Raw genomic sequence first — 24,265 nt, 5'->3', positions numbered from 1 at the left:
CAAATAATGTTTCCATGGTGCTAGCTTGGACTACTCGCATTGAATCTACCGCAATGTGAAGCCTTTTTACAGTGAGATGATCCTAGGATCTTACAAAAGAATAGAAACAAGACAAATGGAAAGAGATACCCCAAAAAGACGAAAAAAACCCCCAAATAATAAAAAAAGAAAAAAGAAAAAAAGAAAAGAGGACCAGTAGTTCGTTGAAATTCTAATAATAATAATGATTATTTTACAACAGAAATATTTTTATCTATTTGGTAATCTACAGCAAGCCTAAAATATAATATTACATATATTACCATGACGGGAACTTTAGTTCAATATACTCGTTTCTGGATCATTACTTGCTCTACATTAAAAATAATATTTATAAGGTAATATATATTAGAACCGAAAAAGACGGATTAAAAGAAATATAACGTGTTAGGGAAACATGTTCACTTTGTTTAGGCATTGTTGTCTGACTGTCTGTACAAACAAGATTGTGAACGAAAAATGTTGGTACCCAAGCTAGACCACAATGCATCATGTTCGTCATCTTAGAAATGGTCCATGACTGCGGTTCTTTAGATTTCTGCTAAATAAAATAAAAAAGCGAAGACCACTGGTAGACATACCAGCATTCCTTCTCTAGTCAATCGTTACAACAGAGAAAATCTGTGCCCATGTGGACGAGTGGTTCAAAGTTCAGGTTGGTTTGTGCTGGTGTCGTGTTCTCTATTTCTTGGCGCGACACACAAGGGAGGGCAAGAAACGACAAAACTGGACAACTGAGGAACCGATCTCAGGACTATGTTGCTGAGTGAGAAGAACAGTGACCCCATTAAAACACATGGTTTTCTCTCCCGGTTTAGATTACACTAGTTGTCTATAAATATATCTTTTAAAAGCAGCAGCAGTTAGTGCGGCTACATGTCCATCAGCATTTAACCATGGTCACGATACCAACTTTACAACCGCTGATAATATTATTATGGCGAGGATTTCCTTTAAGTTTCTGTACAACCTCTTCTTCCGGTTATTCTGTACATTTACTTCCAGTTATCTCAAAACCCACTTCCGGTTTTTTTGCTCATTTACTTCCTTTTTTTACATCCGGCTTGGCTTGTTCTTTGCTGCAGTATATACGATTGTGGATAACCGGAGTACAGAATCAAGTACGGGGGTTTCCTCTGCTTTCTTTCTCTGAGCGCTCAGCTCAATCAATGCTTATCATTCCAGGGCCAGTTTTGCTCTTCACGGCCGCACTCCGCCGGCGGAGGCTTGGGACCTCTTGATGTACAAGTTGAGCAGCTTCATCTGTTGGAAGTAAATGCAAGCAGGTTAGTGGAATTACCCCGAATAGCGTAGAGGATAGTTTATCCAGTTATTTCTAAAAGTACCCAACCAATCTGGACATTTCTTGAGTAATATTGTTAAGATTGTAAATTCTTGACACATAAGGATATAAGCGTCGTCGTTGCTAGTAGTGCTGTTGCTGGTAGTGCTGTTGCTGTGGCTATTGCTGTGGCTATTACTGCGATTGTTGTTGTTATTATCAAACAAGCGTCAAGGCCAAGAGGCAACTATTCCTTCCTTTGGCATTCAATGATTGTCAGATATAGTCGTGTTGTGTCTTAGATAAATGAAATACGCTATAGTAAAGTGATTTCATACCTTTGTTCCTGAAAGTTCTGCCAGATGAGGCAGGAGAACCTCTTCTCCTACAATACTGTGTAGGGCTACAAGACAGAACACGCTAGCCTTACGCACACTACTCTCGATGTGGTCATAGCACTAGAACAACAGATAACAAACTAGATTAAACAACAGATCATAATAGCAAGCAGAAATCGAGCTTAGTCCTGATCATCTTACCTTTACTAGGCCTGGAATAACTTCATTTAGGTTATCTTCGACAGTCTCGCTGTCAACTCCTTCCACAACCTAACAATAAAGTACGTTGTTGCTGATATGGTTTTGATATAATGTTGTGTGATGTAGTGCATCGTAATTTTGGTATAGTGCAGTATATTAATGTTGCAGCAGAGCAGGGCAGGGCAGGAAATGAACTGGCGGGTTGCAGTGAATATTATGGGCGGTGTTTTGTAATACACGAACTGATCATTTCAAAGTTGTTTGCCATCCAGCAGAGCTTTCGCAAAGAGACTTTAAATGGATTTAATTCGTTATCGAATGATCTATCAGCACGTGGCTGTTTGATGCAAAGGCCCATTGTGCAGTGTTATCAGAAAAAAAACATATATAAAACACTAACCTTGGTCAACATTTTAATTGCTGCTAAGGAGACAGGGAAATCTGAGTCTCTGATGATGGGTCCCAAGACTCGAATACAGTCCTTAGGGAGAAGAGATTTAGCAACAGTACCAGCAGCTTCTTCAGCCTGACGAACAACCTTCAAAACCAATTACAATACACTTGAGACAAAGTAGACCTTGTAACAATAAGCTTGCCAATCTTTTCCGTTGACTTTATTGCTACACGTTGATCGAAACAATAGTTGCGACAGGTGAATAGAGGTTTTGCACCATCACGTGACGGCAGCCATGTTAGATGGCAGGAAAGATATAATCGTTTTACATGAGAAAGAATTCAATACCCGAGAGCAAAGGGATCGATTGTTCGGCAATCTAGCCACAGGCAGCCCAAACTGTATTATGGACGTGGGCACGTGATGGTGCGATAGACTACAGTCAAACAAATATATCGTTACACTAGATAAAGATACATGTGAACCGTATCCTAACAATTTGTTAGATTAATGGTAATCTCTTTGAAAAATAATGTCCCACATATAATAGTGTTTAGAACCGATAAACAACAGAGAAAACGAGGCCGAGTATGATTAACATTTCGTACAACAATTCACATTTTTGTAATAAACAAAAACTTGATAATCTTGAGAAAAGCCTTAACTTTTTTCCGTGCCAATGATAACTGTGGTAACAAAAGTATTGTGGAGATCAAAGGACTAACCTCTTTCTGCGGGTCTTTGTGAGCCTGTAGGATTTTACTGATGGTAGTTCCACTGACTTGATGGAAAGCAAAAGGCTGGGCACGCACCATGTCTTTTAACACTCTTAAGGTGAGGGTTCTGATGGAAGGCTGTAGATATAGTAATGTAGCATATTAGTATTACACCCAGACAGACAGACAGACAGACAGACAAACAGACATTTCAAGGTTAGTCGGCAAGATGCAAGATGCAGCATGCAGTATGCAACAAAACCTTCAACCTTTTTTGAATTATATAGTTATACGTAGAATTACAGTGTATTGCATAGGAGTTTCTGTTTTTCGAGGATGGAGATGGAAACACCAGGGACACCAAGGATTCCCCACCCCTCACCCCTCGGTACAAACCTGAACATCGTCAACAGCTTTGGCAAGTGCACTAAAAACCTTTGGAAAAGAGTTCCATAACGAGGATGAGTCTTCACGAACCATTCTCAAGATATCCACCAATGCGCCTCTCTTGTCCTCCACCTTATCACTTGAAGGGTCGTGCAGTGGACCTAACAAATCATCAAGTGAGTCTTCCTGGTCTAGTGCAGATGCATCAGCTGAAACATTATATCTCTATTAGTAAGAGCTTTTTCAAGGAAAGGCAGTGAGATAAACATTATGTATACTCGACTGAATCAGGTACGGGATAAATTCGAAAAAAAAAATAAAAACACTAAAAAGGCAGAATTGCCTTTTTCAAAAGAGGATTCCGTGGTCTCAATGCCCTCAAGCGATCGATCCAGTTCATCGAGCGTTTCGCTCGTCTTCTTTTTCCTTCCCGTAGAAAAACCATTCAGCTCAGGCATCTAGAACATACACAATACTTAGTATTAGTACGACTGTTAAGTCGACACGATGTTGTATATTCGCGACAAAGATAGAATGCAGTAAAGGTTTTGCACTATCACGTGACGGCAGCCATGTTGGATGTCAGGAACAATACGTTTCAAATGATAAAGAATTCAATTCCCGAGAGCAAAAGGATTGTATTATTCTGTATTAATCTAACCACAGGCAGCCCAAGCTGTACTATGAGTGTGTGCACGTGATGGTGCAAAATAATCATTGACTTGCAAATTTTACAATGGCTAAACAGCTGTATGTAAAGGCGCCATTACACGGAGCAATTTTCTCTGCAACTTGTGTTGCAACAGCACAACACAACATTTTATTATGCGTTCGCGAACACTGCTGAATAAAATACGAGCAACATCCTGAACTAGTCGATACTTCCGGGCGAAATGCGTTTTGACCAGGGCCCACTTGTACGAAGTGTGAAAAGCGCTCTCCGACGGATGAATCTTATCCAGTGCTTACACTCATTGGATACCAGCATCTACTTATCCCCTGGATAAGGATTTATCCGTTGGATAGCGCTATCCACCCTTCGTACAATCGGGCCCTGATCTATTGGTACGTATTTGTTTTTAAGTATATGTCATTCCGAGAAAGATTTACGAATCTTCAGTTTTTGATACGCGTTTTTCATTTTCCCGCCTTTATTGTCGAACACGCGAACTACGTTTCATCAAAGTCCGACTCTTTAATATACATTGGGTTAGGTGTAAAAATATCTAAATCTCTTACCGGATGAAAGTCATTTTGAGTGTCCTGGTACTGTTTAGGATCGTACTCGTGACCAGAGGTTTTTTTGTTGGTGCGCGGAGAACCATGTCCCCCAACTGCCCCGTCACCGTGCGCGCTATTTACATCGTCACTATTATAACCAGAAGATACACTTGGCGTGTCTTCATGAGCTTCCTGCTTACTCTGTTTACGTAATTTAAACGGCGAACTTTGCCGATTGTCTATCGAGTCACCGATCGCGTCACCTTCGCCGCTGTTTGTTTTCGGAGATTTTGAAGGGAAGCCAAACTTTTGCTGTGTTTTGGGGCTCATGGTTAGTTTTGGTGATGCTGTTCTGCCGCGATGTTCTGGATGGGGTATGCTTCCTTCAGAGGATGTTGATGCTCCTGGTGAGTCTCTGCCAGATTGGTCGTCGTCTTTGGATAATCCTTTCAAGGAGCTGGAAGACATGCTTCTGTAGCCAAGCCGTAGCTTTGGTCTATCGGGAGAAGTGGTGTTTATATCAGTCTCATCGTAACTTGTGGCGTAGCCTCGTGTAGATGCGACTCCTCGACTCGACGAAATGGGCTAAAAGAATAATAACGAAGATTTATCTTTGATGTCATTAACCAAGATTATTATATGGTAAGGCAATTTCATGTGCGTTCATTGGCCAACTTGCGGTCCATAACTTAAGGTACGGACCTCGCGCTCGGTTAAGAGCGATGTATAGCATCCTAATAGTTTGGTTATTTACCTCATTGCCTTGACTACTGCTCTTTAAGTGGCTGTGTAAAAGTTTGGTAGCGCCATCCTAAATAAGAGAATATCAGTTTGATGAGAACAGTGTAGACAGACAAGCAAAACAACGAATTTCCATAGATTAAACTGACAGACCGACCAACAGAAAGACAAACCGGCATACAACTCGAAACATCAGACCGACCAACCTCCTAGACAGGCAGACAAACAAACATGCATAATAAACTAAACAGTAAGCCGACTAACCCGACCGACCAGAGAGGCCTGCTGACGAAAGAACAACCTTCAATGTTGGTTGGAGAATAAAGAGAAACAAATGGAGAGAGAAAGACTAAAACGTACTTGGAATGACTTGGGTAACACGGATAACATCATGCTGAACTCGGGTGTGTTGAGCTCAAACAGAGCTACAATAACTGCCGCTGATTCCTGTACACAAACAAGGAAGATGATCAGAAAGGTTTAACAGAAAAAGAAACAGACAAAAAGCACAGATCTTTACTGCAATTTAAATAAACATGCGAACTCTGTGTCTGAAATTTGGTTTTTCGCTGCCGTCAATCAAACCATATCAGTAGGTATCTTTCATATTTTTGACTGTCGGCACCGAAAAACCAAATTTCAACGTGCAACTCATAGACACAGAGTTCGCACATTTATGAAAATTGCAGTAATAAGATTGTGAGCGATCAAGAGCATTTATCTTCCTTAAACTAAACTTTTACGAAAAAGAATTGCTATAAATAATTAAAATAAAATCAACTTGGCTTATAGAGAATGACACTTGACAGTAATTCAACTGATAAACTCGTGGTCCTCTCTTAACGTATCTAGTTGATCAGGGAGGGGATTGCCATTAACGTGGTCATCCAAGCCACGCGAAGGTCTAACCATTTACAGATGTCATTACAAAGGCAGCACCTTCTCCTCAGTTATTTTAAGAATCCCGAGTGTAAGTCCGGCTGGGACTCGAACCACGACCTCCCAAACAACATACACACACTCTCTTTCCAACTGAGCTAATAGTGGAATTACGCGGGGTGGAACTGTGAAGCGGAATTGCGGAAACAACCTTTACCTTTCGTACTTCAGCACTCTTGGGTTCTGTAGTCCAGGAAATGATCCTAGACACAGCAAGACGTGTTTCACCAGAATTAGTGAAGTCACTTGAGTCCATTAGTGATATAAGACCTTGAAGGTACTGGAGTACGGCTATCTTGACCTGACAGATACAACAGACGGCATATGAACTATAGGATACATGTTATCACAAATTTGAAATATTGACAAATGCATAGAGCAGTTTTCGTATGAATGTGAAAACGTCGGTGCCGTATGCGTGCCGTGCCGTGACCGTGATATGTAATAGAATTTTAATTGGATAATTTTTTTCTCGCGCAATGTGATTGGTCTGGCAGTGCCGTGACCTTGGCGTGACCGTGTCTGCGCCGTATTTATGCCGTGTTTGATTGGATGCAGAGCAAATTCTCGTGCAATGTGATTGGTCTGGCGTATCCCTTGCCGTGTCACCACCGTGTTCGTGCAGTGAGCTTTTCACAGTCATACGAAAACTGCACTAAACAAATAAACAAACCACAAACAACAAAAACGCAACTGAACAAGCAAATTTGAGCTTAGAGTAGTTTTTGTATGACAGTGAAAAACTCACGACACGAACACGGTCGTGACACGCCAGGGCATATGCCTGACCTATTACATTGCACGAGAATTTACTCTCGGAACAAATCCGCCAATCAAAATTCTAGAAAACATTACGGTCACGGAAAGGCACACATACGATACTCCCCGTGAGATAATTCACAGACCTGGGGGTAGCCTGGATTTCTCTACCAGACAAACTACCCCTTGGTGAGACCGTTTGCGAACCAAGAAATCAGCAACCCCTACTTAGAAGACCGCTGCTATTAGACAATCATCACTGTACCAACTATATGAATTAACTATTGTACCTTGAGGTTGGGTGTTTGAGTTTGGTCTGTGATGAACCTTGTTAGTATGCTGAACTGAAGGTCATAAGGAAACGAATCCCTACAAACACGCACACAAAAAGAAACATAGTTAAAACAAACCAGTTACTACACATTGACAGTAAACCCCATTCAGTCCCTGGTGGACGCGGGATACTTCCTGGCACGCATTCCTACCGACCCATTATCTTCGAGGTCAACGGGCTTATCGTAACGAAGACTTCAAAAAATGATTATTCGTTAAGCCCTTCATTTTCTGTTCCAACTTTATGGCGTGGTTCACCAAGTTGATATCATACGAAATTCCTATTGATGTTGCGTAAAGTTCGAAACTTAATGTATGATCAGTGTTTGATCTGCACTATGTAAGTGGACTTAACGATAAGGTATCTTTTTAACAATGCATGACGTAAGATTCAGTTAAGGTTTCGTGTGCTGACCTACCTTACAACATCCAGGACTCCAACTACTTTAGATTGAAGCGAGTTGAGCATTTCTGTCCCTAGTTTAGTGAGAAGTCTTGATAAAAGTACGAATAACCAATCCTGTATATCGACCTTGTGTACCACGATGAACTCTGCCAGGGCATCTAAGAACGAACTATATACCTATGTAGGAACCAGGAAAATAAAAAGATTAATACACGAATTGGGAAAAAAGAAAACCGCTTGTAAGCAGCTAGAGCCAAAGACGGCGCAGGATATAGAGTTGTTAAGTCGTGACGCATTTCCGGGTCGAGCTGCTCACAAAAACGCTAAAATGAAGCAAAAAACATTCTCAATAATTTAACCTTCACCTAAAAGAATTAGAACTTTGGACAACAAATCCTGGCGTCAAGAAAAATCTTTATTGCACTACTTTTCGTTTTGGACCCGGAAGTCGTTTTCCCATACGATTGGCGTCACTTTTAAAAGCTCTATAGCTAGAGGAACTAAAGATGGAGTTATTGATAGTCCATATACAAAACAAGAATCTTATCAAATCACAGGGCTCACTTAGAAGCTACTAGGCTGAAGCTACAATAGACGTAACATTCAAAAGGAACTAAAGATGGAGTTATTGATACTGAGTCCATATACAAAACAAGGATCTTATCCAATCAGAGAGCTCACTTAGAAGCTATCAGGCTGAAGCTACAATTGAATCATAGATCATGCAAAGTTGTCTCAGTTTTTCCTATCACGAATCAATCAAAAACCTCAAAAGCCAACGGCGGAACCCTAGCCTAATAGAATGACCGACCAACAACAGCTATCATTAATGTTGAGTGAATTTTACACTCAACATGAAGATATTAAGAACTGCCCGTATTGCCAGCCGATAGCCAGCCTTACACATGGGCAAACCTTTTGTGGTCGAACTAATGTGTTTCTGACAGCCATCAAAGTCTCAAAGTTTTTAATACAGCATGAAATTTTATCTGACTCCCAATCAGGTTTTCGCTACGGGCATTCAACATGTACGGCACTGCTTTTTGCGTTAGATATCTGGCTTAGAAATATAGATAATGGTTTCATAAATGGCAACGTATTTATTGATCTAAAAAAAGCCTTTGACACCGTGGATCATGATATCCTACAAACCTCATTACAATGTTCAATATAACACGCTTTAGTAGACGTTGTTTATACCTTATTATGAGGGTCAAAGAATAGTCTAGTCAAACAATCCTTCACTTTAGATAGCTCCAGATCACTGAAACAGAACAAGAAAAAATATATTATCAATACGAATTCCTAGTCCAACATAGAACGATAATCTTAATCCTAAGCGACCACAAATGAATCACTCAATTGATCTGAGGTCAACCAATACATGAAAAACACTATACCAGGTCACGTCTGATGACGTTGGTTGGTTCACGTTTGTGGTACAATATTTAAATACTAGATCTTCACATGAAGATAGGGTGATCTTAGTGCTAGACTCTGAACAGACTTTCAGGCTAACCTAGTACTAGGGGGGAGGGGGCAGCAAAAAAAAGAGAAATTGCCCCCCCCCCCCCCCCCCACCCACCTCTCGCGAGGACTTTTGTAACCTATCGTTTTTCCATCTGGTAACATAACAACATTACATTACTGGTAGCATACAACCTGCTTACATACTTACGTCATGTCACTAGAACTTTTCACCCACCCCTCCCCTCGTTGGAGGATTTGTGGACAATAATTTGTTCATCTTGCAGTAATATGACAACTGATAAGCCATTATAAACTCTCTCTATTTACGAAGAGAGTTCTATTTCTTATTGACAGCAACAATATTTACCTCATAACACGAGAACTTTTCAGGAAAACCAACAATGCGCTTACACCATCCCGCCTGTCTGACCACGAGTTATTGCTAGTACAAAGTCGAACTATTTCTGCTATTTCCTGTAAAAAGCAAAACGAGAAACAAGATCAGAATCAATTCGAGAAAGAGAGCAGAAAGCATTAAACATTGGTGTCATAGATATCGCAATAGAAAATAAATTTGCCAAAAAAAAAAAAAACAAAAAAAAAAAACAAAACTGTAGAATGAAATGGCAATTATGACAAGGGGATATATTGATACGTCTGTATGCAGTAGAAATCTACGACTGATCAAATACAATATTCCCACGTCATTTGCTAGTCAGATCGTTGCCAAGCATACATATGTTAAGGGTTATTTTAGCTTGACTTCCAAAATGGAGAACAAGGTATTTATAGTTAACGAATCTGATCTGCTAATGGAACAAGATCTAGCACTTAGCCGTTGAACGACAACATCTTCACGATGATATTGATGTGTGAAAACTTAAAACTTCACTGGAGTGATAAAGAAAGATGTCGATTACGTTGAATTTGCAGTGGTTAATCATTTTTGAGGTTGTTAATCTTAAGACTTTTCTTGGAATTTAAATTAGATGGACATTTTTCTTGCTAAAACATCGTTAACAAGATGAAATATATATTTAAATATATATTTCTATTTATATAATCTTTTAATGCTTATCTATTTATTGACCCAACAAGGCCCCTGAGGCCTTCGAAAAACCCATCACACATAAATAAGGGCAGAAGGGTGACATATTTAGAATTAAATCAATAGCATTTTCCAATGATGTAAAACAGGCCTTATTTATACTAAAATATCAATCATACATCAGATATGATATCGATAATAATTCAATGGAATTGTGCTATGTTTTGGAATATCGACAAATATTTATATTTGAATAACCTTAACATTTTAAAGAGTGTTTACTCGATGAAAGTTATAATAGTTTAGCATGTCACTAACACCCCCTCGTGTTAGAAAATAATAATCATCGAACGAAACGAATATTTGTGCACGAATTCACTAACATCTAAATATAACAAAGACTAATACGTTAAAAAGTCGAACCGCTCGCAACATCGATTGTTATGAAAATCATTTTTTTAAATTGATATGAGAAAGTACTTGTACCGTAATGACTTTTGCAAACAAAACTCAGCTATAATCTTCGGCAAGGATTGTCACACAAAATTGAAAATTGAAAAAAAAAATCAACTGTAAAAGTTGTTGAGGGTCAGAAGAAAAGTGAATTGCGTATGTCACGCGAGGGGGACGTAAGAAGTACATAAAAAGCAGCGCTGATAACGGGATTGTAGAGCCAAAACACAATGTTTACGTTACACGATTCAATAGCAACAGAAGTACAAAAACAAAAAACACAAACATGTGAACGGTTTCATTTGGTCAAGAGAGGCTGCGATCAAAACAAGAGAGAGTCATTTGAATAAAAACACTAGTGTTTCTTGACAGATGGCGAGTACAATCATTTTAATCCACACAACCGAGAAAAAAAAAATGCAATCTTCTACCCAAATGAACTAAAAATCCAATGTAAACAAAAAACCAATAATAATCGTGAGATTATTTATTGTAGGCTAGAGAAAATTTTGAAATTAAGACCAGTAAAGAATCGCTAATGAATTTTTCTTGTAGAGGAAAAGTGACAATTAGACTAGACGGGCTTCGATAATCCTTTTTCAGTCGAGTCACAAACTGAATGACTGCAGAAATAAGCTTGCAAAATATCCTTTTTTTTCCTTTTTCACTTGCGCTCATAATTAGAAACATTAAAAAGATTCGACCAATTAAAATATAGATTTGGTCATCTTAGTTTGGAAAAAAAAAGGCAGCTTTAAATAATATCAATAACAACGTAACAAACGAACATGGACGAAGGATGTACTATTGATATCACTCTATGCCGCTGGTTTAATCGGGATTTGGGTTTTTTTTAAGTCTACCACAAAGGTTTCGCATACACTACTACCACTAGCCTTATTCAAAACAATTCGTGCGTCTTTCAATAATGCTGGTTGACCGAGAACTATAACTTACCTCACGGTATAAACTATACTTAGACGGTTGAACAGAAAAACGAATGCCTTTTCTTCGACAATGTTTAAACCACAGCCATTCCTCTACAGGATTGCCAGGATAAATGTTCATAAAAGTAAAGTATGTTTGAAATATAAACCGCCAGCGCTGGAACGGTTGGGTTTGTTTTCGCCTGTTTCTCAGATCTCTTCGCTCCCAGTGTAACATCTTGATCCAAAACATCGCAGCTCGAATCAAGTAACTATCGATTTCTCGTCGTACTAGGTTTGTTATTATGCCAAGTTCATGATGAAGACAACGCTGAAGCTTGGAAATTCAAGAGGTTTTTCACTGGCAATTCGATACCAAGTCATTTGACCGTGTTGATCTTGACAGCCGTGTTATACAGTGAGGAAAGGTGAATAGAACTCGGCAAGTAAAAATAAAAATCTCATGCATTATTAATGAGCTAGTTTGAGGAGCCACATTTACATAGACAAAGGTTCTTACGCGCTTCGAGACAGACTGCATTTGAATTGAGCTAGAATTGAGCTCGAAAAGGTTTCTAATCACATCGACATGGCGGCATTTTTCTAAGCGACCTTAAAACAATCACTCTTATCCTAGAAAGTTAGTGCAATAAAAATGATCTAAAAGATATGAAGAGCGGGATGTTAACTAACAAAAAAAAATTTTGAAAAGCTAGGAAGTGAGAGGAAAATTAGGAAATATAATTTGCAATTACCAGAAGAAAATGTAAAAAAAAAAAAAAATTAATTGGACATGGATACCAGACGAAAAAACACAAAAGGGTCGTAAAACAATCGAAAATGAATAATTGAAAAGAACGGATAAAGCAGTTGGAAACCTTTGTTTTATCCCATCAACATTTATTCTCTTCTATGCCTTCTATTCTCAAAACAAGGCAGGTTTATATAGTTAACCCTAAAATCCAACAAAATATCTCTAAATAGGTAAAAGGTTTGATCTTTTGAGGTTTGCTGGCCTAGATTTGGCACCAGAACTAAAGGGTTTGGAATGCAAGGAATTAGAGGGCGGTTAGAGTGATGTATGCTAGAGTAGTCAACAAGAAAGGTTACCAGAAATAACACAGGAAAGCGAGAAACCTCTAACAGCGGGAATCCTTACGAGAAATAAAAACACAGCCATATTAACCGATTGATATACAAAGACCTTAGATTTCCTAGCAGGTCTTTTCTAAATTTAGCTGTCTAGTTTTGTGGTCAATATGATTATGTATTTGAACAAGTTCAAATATGATGAGAATGATGAACGATGATAATGACAATACCAGCATAAAATAATTACCAAAACTATTTAAAAAAGCACTAAAAAAGACCACATTCAGTTTAAGGTGTCCTTTTCACAGCCCGAAAGTAATAATTATCCTATCATTTTTAATGTTTAATAAGTTTATATTTTTTTCCTTCAGGCAAGACTGGCCAGAATTCCTAGTGAGTGTAAAAACAGTCATTAAATGACTCGCCACAGCTTAATTAAGCCAACTAGCCGGATTTTCGTGCAAAGAAATGAAGCAAATTGAAGAAATGGTCTAAACTGCTGTTTATCTAAAGAATAAAATACATAGTATCGGTGTTGAGTGATTGATGTTACTAAATTGTTATTTACAAGTGTTAGCGGTGTTTGTCGATTATCCAAATAGCTGCATTTACCACAGCAATCTGATCTGCACTTTTTATAATCAATGAATCTTTAGCAAGGGGTACTCTCTATACCCATAAATAGGTGTTTTCAGCAATCCGATTCCCCCTAACTCGAGTAAGTGAAGTGTTAGCCATGGTCCAAAGTGCTATGCTTTCGTAGGTATAAATCGGAAATTCTATTTTTCATGATTTTTATCGCTAATTTTGATGAAAATCAGAGAAGGAAGGAAAGAAAGAAAGAAAGAAAGAAAGAAAGAAAGAAAGAAAGAAAGAAAGAAAGAAAGAAAGAAAGAAAGAAAGAAAGAAAGAAAGAAAGAAAGAAAGAAAGAAAGAAAGGAAGGAAGGAAGGAAGGAAGGAAGGAAGGAAGGAAGGAAGAAAACAGGGCCAAAATTTCATAATTGTACGAATATTTTGAATTGCACCATTTACATCTTTCCGTCTTTGAAAGGAAACGAACGAAAAAGAAAAAAGAAAAAAGGAAAGGAAAGGAATCGAAAACGAAACGAAAATGGATAGAAAAGAATATAAAAGAAAGGCCACGGAAAGGAAAAGATATGAAATGAAAAGAATCGACTGGAATGAAAAAAACAACCCACACACCAAAAAAATAAAAAAATGAAAAAAATGATAAAATAATAATAATAATAATAAATAAAAGAACAAAAACCATGGCAAATGGGCGCAGTGGCCTTGCTGTGCCGTTTCGTACGTACTGTGAATTTTCTCACTCTAACAAAAACCAGTCGAAAAATTAAAAATTTAATTGAAAGTCCGGGGAAAAAAATTTCTTAACTAGTATTTTATACCTCCGTATAAATTGAAAGACTTGTTATTGTCTGAATTACTTGATTCATGCACTTAAAGTCGGCAATACTTCCTAAAAACAACAATCCGATCTGTACTTCCACAAACATCCAAGAGGGTTTAGATCCTAACCGTCCAATAGCAACGGAATACTCAAGATACTTGAACCTAGACGTTGCCGCGATAGCCACTAATCAGGAACCTAGTCAAGCGATTGACACGGATTTGGAAAAGATGACGGATTTTTTTTACTAAGGCAATGAGAAACAGTGCGCTTTGAGTATTTTAATGGAAAAAAGTGCTGTAATCCTAGTTTTAGGAGACGATGTAGCATGTACATTAGTCAAATCACTTAGAAGTTTCACTCTTAGTGCTGTTAAAGGAAAATATTTTACGAGCTTGATAAAAAAGGATTGGTATATTGCATTTACTTTTCCATAGGAGAGTATTGCAAATAAAAGCATACGCTCGCTAAAGTATTAAGACAGCTGGCACGTACTCACGATATACATTACCAAGAGCTTTAGAAAGACGAGATAGTTAAGTGTATCCCGAGAGACAGGCTCAGTGATTTTGGTGAATATTAACCTCGTCGCTTGAAGACTCGGTAAATATTCCACCAATAATCACTTCCCCTTCGGCAAATAACTATTACATAATAATGCTAATGGTACCAGCGGGGCCGTATAGTATTATAGTGTCTCCATGAAACATTACCATATAAGTGCCAAATGCCCTCACAAGTACTCCAGAGCCATGACGAGCAAGACTGGAGATAGAATAACCCGGAAACCCAAGGTAACATGAATTAACTTTTTTCAAATATCTGACCGATGGATGCTTGTACTTTTATTAATGATGGACTTATCAAAGGTACTCACATTGCCTGGTTCAGCCCTGCTCAGCGTTCGATTCCCTCTCGTTCCCATGGATCTCTCGGAGCTTCCAGCATCACTATCTGCGTCTTCGTCTGATCCGTGAGAATTTGTTGATCCAAATGAGAACTTCCTTCTGGCAGGACTTTTAGTCTGAAACAAAAATGGAATGCCTTAAGACAGAAGTTACTGAATGAAATAATACAGAAGACACCGTTTTTGGTCAATAGCGGTGTTTTACCGCAGAATGTTGAGGGTGTATGATATAAACTTTCTCCTTTAACTTGTCGTTCCTCTCCTACGAAATGGGTGTCGTTACAAGTGCCGTTTCCATAATAAACCTGTTTGCCATCCCTGACTGCGAATCTAGAGGCCTTTTCTGAGTTCGATAAAAATGGTCAATGTGGTCTAGCTTTGGTACACACAACATCATATAAGGTGGACGAATGACGTTTGTTCCCAAGCTAGACCAAAATGCACCGCTTTCTCTATCTCAGAACTATTGCGTTTTATAGGTCATTTGCAAGACATAATCACATGAATGTTACTGGATGGCAAAAAAATTACTAATGTCATATCCAAAACCTTTTCCAAACTGGTTTTTCCCCTCATAAGATACTTTCGATTTCTAGATAGAAAACATTTTAAAGTTTGTTTACCATCAAGCAGAGCCTTCCCCAAGGGACCTCGAGCTGAATTAGTTTGTTATCAAACTGTTATATCAGCACATGACAAATATCATGCTTTTACCTTTGATTTTTCACTATGCTTTAATTTTTAAAACTAAGCATTTCCCGACATCCTTTGTTGAGTCATTGATTATGTGTTTGAGAACGAGTAGTAGCTGATAATTATATATCTAATTTTTTGTTTATCAATCAAGGTGTTCCTCAGGGATCTTAATCGTACTCCCTTTTTTAATTGTGTTAAACTGTTAGGTGTTCACTTCATAATAACCCATCTAATTGGGATGAATCAATAGTGATAGTTCAATCTACATCATTCGTGTACAGTCCAGCTAAACCATTTATTTCAGGTATTTCATAAATAATGTCTTTATTTACATATGCTATTTTATCATAGGGTATAATATAAAATCAGGGCATTTCTTTACGGTTATTTGAATTTTGTCTCTCCTGTTAGATGTTTTTGACAATAAGCTATGGAATAACTGTATTAATTTATGTAGATATTATCTTTTTTATTTTAATTTATTTTCCTACTTTTTACCATCGTAAGGGCATCGAGTCCCAGTTGTAATTCTCTAGAACTGAATTATTGCCAACGAAGTTGCCGAACATAAAGGAATTTTCGAGTTCGTTACGGGAGTACGTCATTCCTTTTGTTCTAAACGGGTTTTCACAGATTACACTCCATAAAAGGTATTGTGCATAGTTTTGGTACTGGATTTGAAAAACCTGTTAAACCGGTTTGTGTAAATGTATCTTCACACGAAGTTAGTCTCATTTTTGTTACGAGGCGCGTGCTAATTTTTAGGTGATAAGCAATCTCTTATTGGTTAATGACTTAAACTAAGCTATTTCAACCAATAATGTGGCGTGAAAAAATGGCAAATTAGAAAACATCTAGATGATCAATTAACTTTGAATGCATTTCCTCACTTTTAAAACACATCCTTTCTCAACTTTATTACTTCGTTGGCACATTCAGATTCCCTTTTTTTAGGAACATACACTAGGTTTCAATTTCCTTTACCGATAAGTATGTCTAGTTATCATCATTATTTTAATACTCATATTTTTTTCTTTACAACATCTTCTTCCTCCAAAGAAAACTAAAATTTTAAGAGAAAGAGGCCATTCGTTTATACTTTCTCTTGTACAAACTAGGGTTTAAAGGACGTATTTTTTAAGTGTTTGGACTCGATATTTAATTATACAAATATATTTAATGTTTTATATTTATAAGCAATAGATTAATAATCATTTTTTAAATACAAGTTTTATAATTGCTTCTCACTTTATACACATATTTTGTATATATATTATTATATTATACCTTTTAAATACTTATTTTTAATTAGAACTTGTGTTTCTTATATAATAATAGCCTTTTTTTCTTTACTATCATTATTATTACTTTTCTTATTACAATTAATATATCATGCTTTATGGATCTCACATTATTTCTTACCCATGAATCCCAAACAGCAGCCTCCGTGAGACCAGCTTCATCATCATCTGTTGGTTGTTGCTGTTTCACTCGTTGTACAACTGGATCTGGCAAAAAAAAATCGATATAAACATCCCACAAAAAATTTGAATCATATTTATCTATAATCCTGGTTGCCTTTGGGCTTCCTGTGGCAAAGCACAGGTAGACCAAAAGAGAAATTGGACGAGTGAGTATGAAGAATAAGAAAAATGCCTTACTTTGAACATTGCTCCTTTTCATTACGGGGAGTTGTGTAGGACTGAAGCCCTTGCCCTCACTGATTCTTCTCTCCCGTCTCATGATTGTGTCAGGACTTGGATCCCGACTTGTGCCACGTGAACTTGACCGTGAGCTAGCTCGGGAACTGGATCTTGATGAAGTTCGAGGACGACTGAAATCAAATGTTTCAAATGACGATTTAAAAACAAATTCCCAAAGACGCTTTAGCTTTTTGCACAAAATTTATAGTTAACGATGATAAATAAAGAACTTATCATTTGTACAAACAGTCAGGCTAAATGCGTAAGTCACGCAAAAACCATGGTACCGAATGGTACCACCAACAAACATACTTTATGATCACACAGTACACTTGGTAGAGGGTGCCACTGGGGTTAGTATTTAACTGACAAAAGGGGAAAATTAGTAGTTAACCGACAATTGGGTACCCCCATTGGCACCCTCTTGGTACAGTCAAGCGATACCAGGGTACCACCACAAAGCAAACATGACGATTAAGATTCAACCTCAGTAAACTGTCACTTGTTGTCACTGCAACCCCAACTATGTAGCTTTACTCTAAGTAGACATTCTCGATATACCATGGTAGAACAAAGACTGCGTTTATGCTATAGAAAGTCTCGAGATATAACTGTAACACCAAAATAGAGCTTTACTCACAGACGAGGAGAGGAAGGAGCCAAGCAAGGATAGCGGTACAAGTCGACAGGAGAAGAAGGCGGAAGGTACTCGTAGCTCGAGTGTCTAGAAACCCTGTACAGTAACATATCGACACAAAGAAATCCAAATAGAATCAAGATATAGACATAGGTAGGCTAAAGGAACGAGATGAGAAATGTATGCGGAGGAATGATGGATGAGCATGGTCATGGTGACTGACAAACAAGATAGTCGTCCAGTCGTCATATGGGTCACCAAATAAAAGGTTAAAGGGATGAGCCGAGAGATTATGAGGAATGATGGATGATCATGGTCATGGTGACTGACGAACAAGATGGTCCTCCAGTCGTCATATGGGTCACCAAATAAAAGGTTAAAGGAATGAGCCGAGAGATTATGAGGAATGATGGATGATCATGGTCATGGTGACTGACGAACAAGATAGTCGTCCAGTCGTCATATGGCTCACCAAGTAATAGGTTACAGGGATGAGCCGAGAGATTATGGGGAATGATGGGTGATCATGGTAATGGTGACTGACGAACAAGATAGTCGTCCAGTCGTCATATGGCTCACCAAGTAAAAGGTTACAGGGATGAGCCGAGAGATTATGGGGAATGATGGGTGATCATGGTAATGGTGAATGACGAACGAGATGGTCCTCCAGTCGTCATATGGCTCACCAAGTAAAAGGTTAAAGGAATGAGCCGAGAGATTATGGGGAATGATGGATGATCATGGTAATGGTGACCAAGTCATCGTATGGTTCACCCAAGTATTCACAAACATAAAAGTATGAGTTTGATGGTGACTAATGATCAAAATGAGCATGCATGTCGGCGTGAATTTTTACAATGATTGTGGCTATTCCGAAAAGAAACAAAAGAAACAGAAAGAACATAAGTAATAGAACAAAAGAAAAATCCAGCACCAATAAAAAATTGAAGCCAGAGTAGGACCAAACTAAAGTAGGAACAATCAAAGTAGGAAAAAATGACAAGGATAAATCTCTGGTGTTAAGCGAGAAACCAACACGTATGTCGCATGATGCAATGGATGTATGGTTTATGCACATGGTTAATGTAACCAAAGTATATTGTAGCTTGTAAGTACAATTATACAAGGCAAATAAAATGACATATACCAACTGCACACCACAGATGAGCTACCACCTGAACAATCCATGGATGTATATATAACAGACTTAATATTTGATTATGTCATGTATCGCACGGTGATATTTACCAAGGACTATGGAATATACACTCAATTGATTGAAGAATCGTTTTCGGGTTCAGAAACAAAGAACATAGAAGCTGAGACCGAAATGACACATGGGAAGTACGTTAATTAGATACATGCTGTGACCGGCGACCCGTGGCATCATCCACTGTTTTTAATACGCTTTTGGCATTCTAAACCGACTGTATGGATGGCGTTATGTCATTTCCCATGTGCCATTTCGGTCTCAGATTTTATGTTCTATGTTTCTGAACCCGACAGTGATTCTTCAATTGAGTTCATATGGCGTAAGATATAATGTTCTCGCGCGACGTAATTGGTTGAGCTATGGAATGTATACACATTCATGGTCATCATATTTCAATGGCGTAAGAGATAATGTTCTCGCGTGATGTAATTGGTTGAGCTTAATTTACTTTTAAAGGGTTGTTACCGTAATATAGGTTTTCACAATTCCACGATATCTTCTTCTGCGCATGCATAATTATTGTACCATTGGTTTGGAGCATGTGTTCTACTTACTTAGGTGTAGGTATTCTAGACTTGATTGGACTGGTTCCATGTACAAAAGCTTCTGATCTTTCTTTCGCGGCAAAACCCAGCCGATCGGGAGACTGTGAGCGACTCGAGGCTGCAATCAAACAGAAACCAAAGTATAATAGCCCATTTTAAAATTCGTACAATACCACTGTGTTCCTTGATTACTGGATGACTTATTCATGGGTAGCATCATTTAGGTGTGAACACGGTCACGCCAAGGTCACGGCACTGCCAGACCAGCCAAATTGCGCGAGAATAATCACCCAATCAAAATTCTAGAAAACATCACGGTCGCTGCAAGGCACGCTTACGGCACCGACTTTTTCTCAGTCATACGAAAACTGCTACGAAAAATGATAAGTACAATAACTGTTTTTTTGTGTTTAACTTACGCTGTGACACATATCCACGTGTAGGGAACCTGCCCTGTCGTGACGAGGGTGGAGAGGGTGGTCTAGTAGCAGTTGCTCTGGTTTGGGCTCGTCGCGATGCTCGTTCAGCAGCTCGAGAATCAATGTGACTACGTGATCTTCCCATGTTAGACATCGGTGATAAATATCCCGAGGATGGGACGGCGCGAGATGCAGAACTACGAGAAGCTGGTTAATAAAATTAAGTATGAGAGTTAAGTAATAATGGGAATAATGGGAATCAAGAGTGGTGTAGTGAGTCTGGGGCTTCAGGGTTATGAGGGAATGCGCCAAACTGATGATACTAAGGGTAAATGTCCATTAATAAAACGGATAAAGGTGGTTTTTTCCCCCGAATGACGACTGGCGAAGCGGGAGTAATCGCAACATTAAAAACACCGTTTCTAAAGCTAGACAAGCTCGTTCGAGCGAAGTACAAAACATTAATATTTTTTCATTTTTTGATTACTTTTTAGTTCCTCTTAAGCCATACCTTGGGAGTAATTGGATCTTGTTAAACTGCTGTGTGGTGCGTTACGTGTTGGAGCACTTGATCGACTTCTACGACAGAACGCAAAGAACAAACCATCGATCACTATCTTATTATCAATAGTATATTATCGATCTCGTGATGTCTTAGTGAGTGAGTGAGTGGCATTCACAATAATCATGTTAAAAATGAAAGAAAGAGATAAGACGAAATGAACAGCAACAAACTAATACAATAAAAGGCAGAAAATAAGGGATGAATTAAAAACCCGCTTAAAGATCGAGAGTAGGAATGTACAAATATTTTATTATTATGGCAATATTACGTAAATATGCCTACTACTACTACTAATAAAATGATTGGGCGTCTGACGTGACCAACCACTGAAAAATCTCTTATCAGAAACTCATCTTATCACAAACAAACTTATAAAATATCTTAATGAAATCCTTATCATTATCATCATATTTATTATTAGTATTGATGATGATGATGATGGTGATGATGATGATGATGATGATGGTGATGATGATGAAAGATTCAGAGAGAAAAAGATATTTTACTCACGTGGCCCCATCTTCACTGTGCGTACTGGACGTACTGGATCCCCTAGATCGTGGTGCACTACTTGGTTTAGGTAGTCGAACAGGTGCTGCCCTTCCTGTGGATGCTTTGATCAGTCCTGTTCCATTCCGATCGTTCTCTAGTTGTTTTTGTTTAGAAGGATCTAATGTTTTTAATATACTGTAACAAAAAAGAACAATAAATTGAATCAGTATCGAATTGTCCCCTACACAGTTCAATAAGCCATCTTAAAAGGTAGCCTTGTCTTTGCATCGAAGCGAGACGAACGGTGAGCTTGGAATGATAGAGACCTTTTTTTAACACCTTGAACAATTATTCACATGTCTCTATCACTGCAAGCTCACCGTTCGTCTCGCTTCGATGTTGTTATTGGCGCCAGTCGAATCACAAAAGAAAGAGTACATCCATTCAGTTTATACATGGAATATTTTGCTCACCTTTCTGCCTTCTCAGGAAAATGTTTATGGTAAGCCCAAAAAGCCCTGGTTCAAAAGAGTCAACAGTTAAATTACAGATCGTGTAGAGAAAAGAAACACCTAGCCCCGGGGGAGTGGGTGTACTCCCATGTAAAAAGGGCGGAAACAATCGATGAAAAAAACTTTTTACCCCTAAAAGATAATGTTTGGGTGTGGTCCTGGGTTAATTACAACATACACTGAAAATATAGAACTGATAACTGACATCCGGTTTATTCTTTGTGGCGCTAGCAATCGCGTACCACTAAAAGATACTGCACGTGCTAAAAAAAAAACAATGTTCAGCTTTTCCTCTTTCACCCCTAAATGAGGGAGTGACTGACGATTTCAACCCCTAAAAGATACGACGATCATCACCGCCCTGGATATATCGGAGTACCCTACCCCCTCCGGGATCCCGCCACTTTTCCCTTCGCGGGTATAGTATAAAATCCCGTCAGGATACAAGGTAGGTCTACGTTACGCCTACGTTACGCCCAATAAACACGTACCTTCTAGCAGTTGCTCTGCACTCCGAGTCAGCATCTGATATTCCTTTGCGAATGAAGTCTTCTAATTCTACTACGTGACTATAAATACCAAAGTAGGGGAAAAGTCAATTTTCGATGAGGAGGACAAGGTAGAGAGGGGAAAAGATGGAAAGGAAGGAAAGGGAAGAGAAGACATCTTCTGGTGTTTTACTTACTTTCTAATCGTTTGTGTTTCCCATATATCTAACACTAAGTGTAACTTGGACGCGCAGTTTCTAGAAACAACGAAGGAAGGTTACTACTACTGTACAACAGGGGAAATATGATAAAATAGTAAAACTGCTGGTGACGACCATTAATTTCCATGTATCATTATAATCACATATAGTCTTTTCTTATGGCCCGGTTACACGATTTTTGCTGTTTGAGGTGCGATTCTTTAATTTCTTTAAATATAATAGAATTTGTCCTACGCTTTTAAAGAGACATTTGTCCAGGTAATCTTGGTGTCTAGTGTAAAACTGTACAAGTTAATCCTTGACCATTCTTGACTATGAACGAATCGTCGCAAAAGTCGCACCTCAAATCGCTGCAAATATGGCCGAGTAAACGACCCTTAATAGAGGTGAAAGGTAATGATAATGAATGATGCCTGCAATAATGAACACATTGATCTTGATAAAGGATGAGTGAGGACGCGTATTACGGCTGTTTTGTTTACTACGTCTTTTGCAATAATAATTACCTTCTTAAGACACTTGATTTGGAGGCCATGTTACTGACCAGGATGGAAATCAGGCGGTGTGCATGCGTATTCTAGAGACGAAAACCAGACATTCAGTTAAAAAAAAGATAACAGTGCATGTTCTTTTTTTTTGGATACTACAGTTTTCATACTCAAGAAACAGACAATAATGATGAGTACCTTCAAGATAATGTTAATACAGGCATCTCCAGACGTTGCCATAATCTGAATAAAAAAGGGCCAAGCAAAGATGGTGATTATGTAAATAGATACAGCTAACTATGACAATAGTTGCCATTTGCTTTACATGGGCGGATCCAGGAATTTTAGAAGAGGGGTCAGACTATTACAAAGGTTTTACTATGAATTTGAGGAAAATTTGGGTGACTAGTCACCCCTTTTACCACCCCTGTATCAGCCCTTGCTTTAAGGCACAGACACACAGTGCAACATTGCGCACAACATTGCAGGTAATGTTGCTGAAGTAGGACAGTTTTCTACTTCAGCAACGTTGTGTGCAACGAATTGCTTCGTATGTCATGGCTCACAACATAAATTGCATGCAACATTGCACATAATGTTGCACAGTGTGTCAAGAGCTTTAGTCAACATATTTCTATAATTAATCGCCAGGGAAAAAGACAAACTCCCAGACAGTTGAAGCCTCAATTGAAAAAGGCCAAAAATTTAAGAATTTTTCAGTTGTTTTTCTGGGTCACTTAATTATCATCATGGGTGTTTCTTGTTTCTTTTTAGGGTCTATCCACAACTGCTGTGTTCCTCACCTCCAGCCACACCCTCTGGTGCCCCTTTGCTGCCTACTGTTCCACTACATTTTGGAATAAATAAACTTAATGAAGGACAAGACACTCCATCCCACCCCAACCCCTCCAAGTACCACTCTACTGCTTATTTACTACTACATTCTTGAAGAGAGTAGTTCTATAAATGACAAACTAGTGGCTGACCTTTGCACTATTTGGTATCAGGCTCATCAGACAAGGAAATACTGCTTCAGCTGTATGGTCAAACTGGCTGCCAAGTTGGGTGGACAAATAACTGCAAGAACAAAAAAATTATACCATATTTTCTTTAATTCTTGCTTCAATTTACAACACTACCCCCCCCCCCCCCCCAATAATTGCAACACAGACAGTATAATTATGTACAGAAAGTTTGTAAAGAAACATAATAAGGATCAGTC

The 24,265-nt window shown here is 38.4% G+C and overlaps 1 protein-coding gene across 4 annotated transcripts in view; it reads right to left on the bottom strand.

Annotated features, from left to right (window-relative positions):
- Window positions 1-199: 199 nt before the first annotated feature.
- The window catches only part of LOC116301810 (CLIP-associating protein 1), a 38,472-nt gene continuing 14,406 nt past the window's right edge, over window positions 200-24,265 (bottom strand). For 2 of the 4 annotated variants that reach the window (XM_089036600.1, XM_089036602.1), the window contains 29 exons: window positions 24,030-24,120; window positions 23,242-23,286; window positions 23,062-23,132; window positions 22,532-22,591; window positions 22,338-22,415; window positions 21,808-21,852; window positions 21,353-21,529; window positions 20,789-20,856; window positions 20,278-20,484; window positions 19,868-19,976; window positions 18,104-18,196; window positions 17,422-17,594; window positions 17,183-17,268; window positions 15,035-15,181; window positions 9,594-9,700; window positions 8,957-9,020; window positions 7,770-7,933; window positions 7,308-7,386; window positions 6,416-6,559; window positions 5,680-5,766; window positions 5,333-5,389; window positions 4,597-5,163; window positions 3,701-3,815; window positions 3,367-3,566; window positions 2,980-3,108; window positions 2,261-2,398; window positions 1,861-1,929; window positions 1,660-1,779; window positions 200-1,302 (listed from right to left, as the gene is read on the bottom strand). In XM_089036600.1, coding sequence (XP_088892726.1) covers window positions 1,240-1,302; window positions 1,660-1,779; window positions 1,861-1,929; window positions 2,261-2,398; window positions 2,980-3,108; window positions 3,367-3,566; window positions 3,701-3,815; window positions 4,597-5,163; window positions 5,333-5,389; window positions 5,680-5,766; window positions 6,416-6,559; window positions 7,308-7,386; window positions 7,770-7,933; window positions 8,957-9,020; window positions 9,594-9,700; window positions 15,035-15,181; window positions 17,183-17,268; window positions 17,422-17,594; window positions 18,104-18,196; window positions 19,868-19,976; window positions 20,278-20,484; window positions 20,789-20,856; window positions 21,353-21,529; window positions 21,808-21,852; window positions 22,338-22,415; window positions 22,532-22,591; window positions 23,062-23,132; window positions 23,242-23,286; window positions 24,030-24,120 — 3,553 coding nt within the window. In that variant the 3' untranslated portion in view covers window positions 200-1,239. The remainder of the gene's footprint in view (window positions 1,303-1,659; window positions 1,780-1,860; window positions 1,930-2,260; window positions 2,399-2,979; window positions 3,109-3,366; window positions 3,567-3,700; window positions 3,816-4,596; window positions 5,164-5,332; window positions 5,390-5,679; window positions 5,767-6,415; window positions 6,560-7,307; window positions 7,387-7,769; window positions 7,934-8,956; window positions 9,021-9,593; window positions 9,701-15,034; window positions 15,182-17,182; window positions 17,269-17,421; window positions 17,595-18,103; window positions 18,197-19,867; window positions 19,977-20,277; window positions 20,485-20,788; window positions 20,857-21,352; window positions 21,530-21,807; window positions 21,853-22,337; window positions 22,416-22,531; window positions 22,592-23,061; window positions 23,133-23,241; window positions 23,287-24,029; window positions 24,121-24,265) is intronic. The other 2 variants (XM_089036601.1, XM_031710928.2) reach the window with 2 other exon arrangements.

Source organism: Actinia tenebrosa, unplaced genomic scaffold (genome assembly GCF_029948245.1).
Source record: "Actinia tenebrosa isolate PJP-AT-01 unplaced genomic scaffold, QUT_ActTen_1.0 PGA_scaffold4__44_contigs__length_22323623, whole genome shotgun sequence".
Classification (NCBI taxonomy): Eukaryota; Metazoa; Cnidaria; class Anthozoa; order Actiniaria; family Actiniidae; genus Actinia; species Actinia tenebrosa.
Note: the sequence above shows the minus strand (reverse complement) of the source record. Positions and strands in the feature narration are given on the sequence as shown.